Source organism: Engraulis encrasicolus, chromosome 24 (genome assembly GCF_034702125.1).
Source record: "Engraulis encrasicolus isolate BLACKSEA-1 chromosome 24, IST_EnEncr_1.0, whole genome shotgun sequence".
NCBI lineage: Eukaryota > Metazoa > Chordata > Actinopteri > Clupeiformes > Engraulidae > Engraulis > Engraulis encrasicolus.
In genome coordinates this window covers 38,395,313-38,398,229 of record NC_085880.1, presented here as the reverse complement: position 1 = coordinate 38,398,229, position 2,917 = coordinate 38,395,313, and the positions used below count along the sequence as shown (strand labels likewise).

Genomic DNA, 2,917 nt, shown 5'->3' with positions numbered 1-2,917 from the left:
TCTACACTTCTCCCCCTCTCTCTATCTCAATCCCTCTCAACCACCATTTCCCCCCATCTCTCACTCTCTCCACCACAATTTCTCCCTCCCTCTCTCTCTATCTATCTCAATTTCTCTCCACCACCATTTTTCTCTCTCTCTTCACCACCATTTCTTCCCCCTCTCTCTCTATCTCAATCTCTCATCACCACCATTTCTCCCTCTCTTTCTCTCTCCCAATCTCTCTCCACCACCATTTCTCTCCCTGTGTGTCTCTCTCTCCATCACCATTCCCCCCGTCTCTCTATCTCAATATCTCTCTACCACCACCATCTCCCCCCCTCTCTATCTGAATCTCTCTCTACCACCACCATCTCCCCCCCTCTCTATCTAAATCCCCCCCCCATCTCCCCGATGTGTCCCCAGTGGTGGCCGAGACGCGTTTTTCAACTTTGATTCCTCTTTCAAATTAGTTATGCTCCACGAGCTTTGCTTCCACATGCGTCAGGCGCCATCTGTTTAAATATTTCATCAGGCAAATATAAGACGTTTTATTACAAATCGTTTGCGGCAGCGCACACCAAGATGAATGGCTGTCCCTGTCATCGCATTTTTTTTCTCCTTGCTGTTTCTTGCACAGCGGACATCAACGAGTCCTTGTGAGATATGAGACTGTGTGTCTTGTGTGTCTGTGTATTGTGTGCGTTTCTTTGACAGTGGTTCCCAAACGTTTTTCCTTGCGCACCCCCTTGTACATTTCAATGTGGTTCGCGCACCCCTTAATCGAATGTTTTGGTGTGCTTATGGGCACTCGAATATGGCTTCACTGCACAAGTCATTGTACATTATGCAGAGTCATTTAGGGAATCCTCATTTTCCAATATACCTCAATATTCCTAAAGTATACAATTCACCATACAATTAAAAACTACTTCATTTTCTTTAAATCTGTATAGAAACTCATATCCGCCATTGCTCAATTCAGCTCGCGCACCCCCTTGTGGCAGGCCACGCACCCCCAGGGGTGCACGCACCCCAGTTTGGGAAACCCTGCATTATGTGAATGCCGCTGCTGAACACCTGACTATCCCTCCAGGATTAATTAATTTCTATGCTCTACACCACACTGCACTACAATCAGGGCTCTAAATTAACTTTTTTCATCATCACCAGCTAGTAAATGGCTAGTGGATGTTAAATCTTACTAGCCAAACACACACTCACTAACTAATGGGTCAAAGTGGCTAGTAAGCTAGCATTTTCTACCAGCCAAATTGAAATGTCACCAGCATTTGGTTGGTTGGCTGGTGTTGATTTACGTAGAGCCTTGCACTACAATGCTCTCCGCCCCTCTGCTCTTCTCTTCCCCTCACAACAACAGAGCAAGCTATACTCTACTACACCACACTGCACTACAATGATCTCCAACCATCTTCTCTTCTCTTCTCTTTTCTCTTCTTTTCTTTTCTTCTCTTCTCCTCTCTTCTCTTCCCCTCACAACAACGGAGCAAGCTATATTCTACACCACACTGCTCTACAACCTTCTTCTCTTCTCTTCTCTTCTCTTCTCTTCTCTTCTCTTCTCTTCTCTTCTCTTCTCTTCCCCTCACAACAACCAAGGAGTTCAGGTGTTAGGCTCGATATTGTACTTGTAGTTACTGCAAATTTGACATAGCGATGTTTTTAAAACCGGACACATTTGGACCGTAAGTCTTTGTCAGAAGGTAAAGGAAGTGTCATGAACATTTTGGTCTACACTCAATTTGGAAAATATGTTACTGCACTTTGCCTTTGTAAGGCGGTATACTATGTACACCACACTACACTACAATGCCCTCAACCCCTCTCCTCTTTTCTTCTCTTCCCCTCCACAACAACATAGCAAGCTATACTCTACTACACCACACTACACTACAATGCTCTCAACCCCTCCTCTCTTGTCTTGTCTTGTCTTATCTTGTCTTGTCTTCTCTTCCACAACAACATAGCCAGCTATACTCTGAGTGTACACCACACCACACTACACTACACTATAATGCTCTCAACCCCTCTTCTCTGCTCTTCCCCTCCACAACAACAGAGTAAGGGATACTCTACACCACACTACACTACAATGCTCTCAACCCCTCTTCTCTTCTCTTCTCGTCTCTTCTCTTCTCTTCTCTTCTCTTTTCTTTTATTCTCTTCTCTTCTCTTATCTTCCCCTCCACAACAACATAGCAAGCTATACTCTGAGTGTACACCACACTACACTACAATGCCCTCAACCCCTCTCCTCTGTTCTCTTCTCTTCCCCTCCACAACAACATAGCAAGCTATACTCTACTACACCACACTACACTACAATGCTCTCAACCCCTCCTCTCTTCTCTTCTCTTCTCTTCTCTTCTCTTTTCTTTTCTTTTCTTTTCTTTTCTTCTCTTCCACAACAACATAGCCAGCTATACTCTGAGTGTACACCACACCACACTACACTACACTATAATGCTCTCAACCCCTCTTCTCCTCTCTTCTCTTCCCCTCCACAACAACAGAGTAAGCTACCCAAGGAGTTCAGCTGGCCGGAGCGGAAGCTAAAGATCTCTGTGCTGCCCGACTCGGCGTTCGACAGCCCTCTGCAGTAACCCTGCTCTGCTCTCCTTCCATCACGTCACCACACTCCCACTCAAACCTTCACCCTCTCTCTCTCTCTTGCTCTCTCTCTCTCTCGTGCGCTCTCTCTCTCTCTCTCTCGTGCGCTCTCTCTCTCTCTGTCTCTCTCTCTCTCTCACTTTCCACACTCCCACTCCAACCTTCATTCTCTCTGTCTCTCTCTCTCCTGCCCTTGGGGCATCTGCCCATCATCTCCCGAGGCTTTCTGCACCCCAAACCCAACCCCCCCTCTTCCCAAACCTGCCTCAGCCCTCCGGCTATGGCTGCTCTGCAGCTGTTGAATAGG

General features: G+C 46.5%; 1 protein-coding gene across 6 annotated transcripts in view; it reads left to right on the top strand.

Annotated features, from left to right (window-relative positions):
* The window catches only part of sufu (suppressor of fused homolog (Drosophila)), a 46,521-nt gene extending 43,813 nt beyond the window's left edge, over positions 1–2,708 (top strand). For all 6 annotated transcript variants that reach the window (XM_063192288.1, XM_063192284.1, XM_063192289.1 and 3 more), the window contains one exon: positions 2,514–2,708. In XM_063192288.1, coding sequence (XP_063048358.1) covers positions 2,514–2,603 — 90 coding nt within the window. In that variant the 3' untranslated portion in view covers positions 2,604–2,708. The remainder of the gene's footprint in view (positions 1–2,513) is intronic.
* Positions 2,709–2,917: the final 209 nt, after the last annotated feature.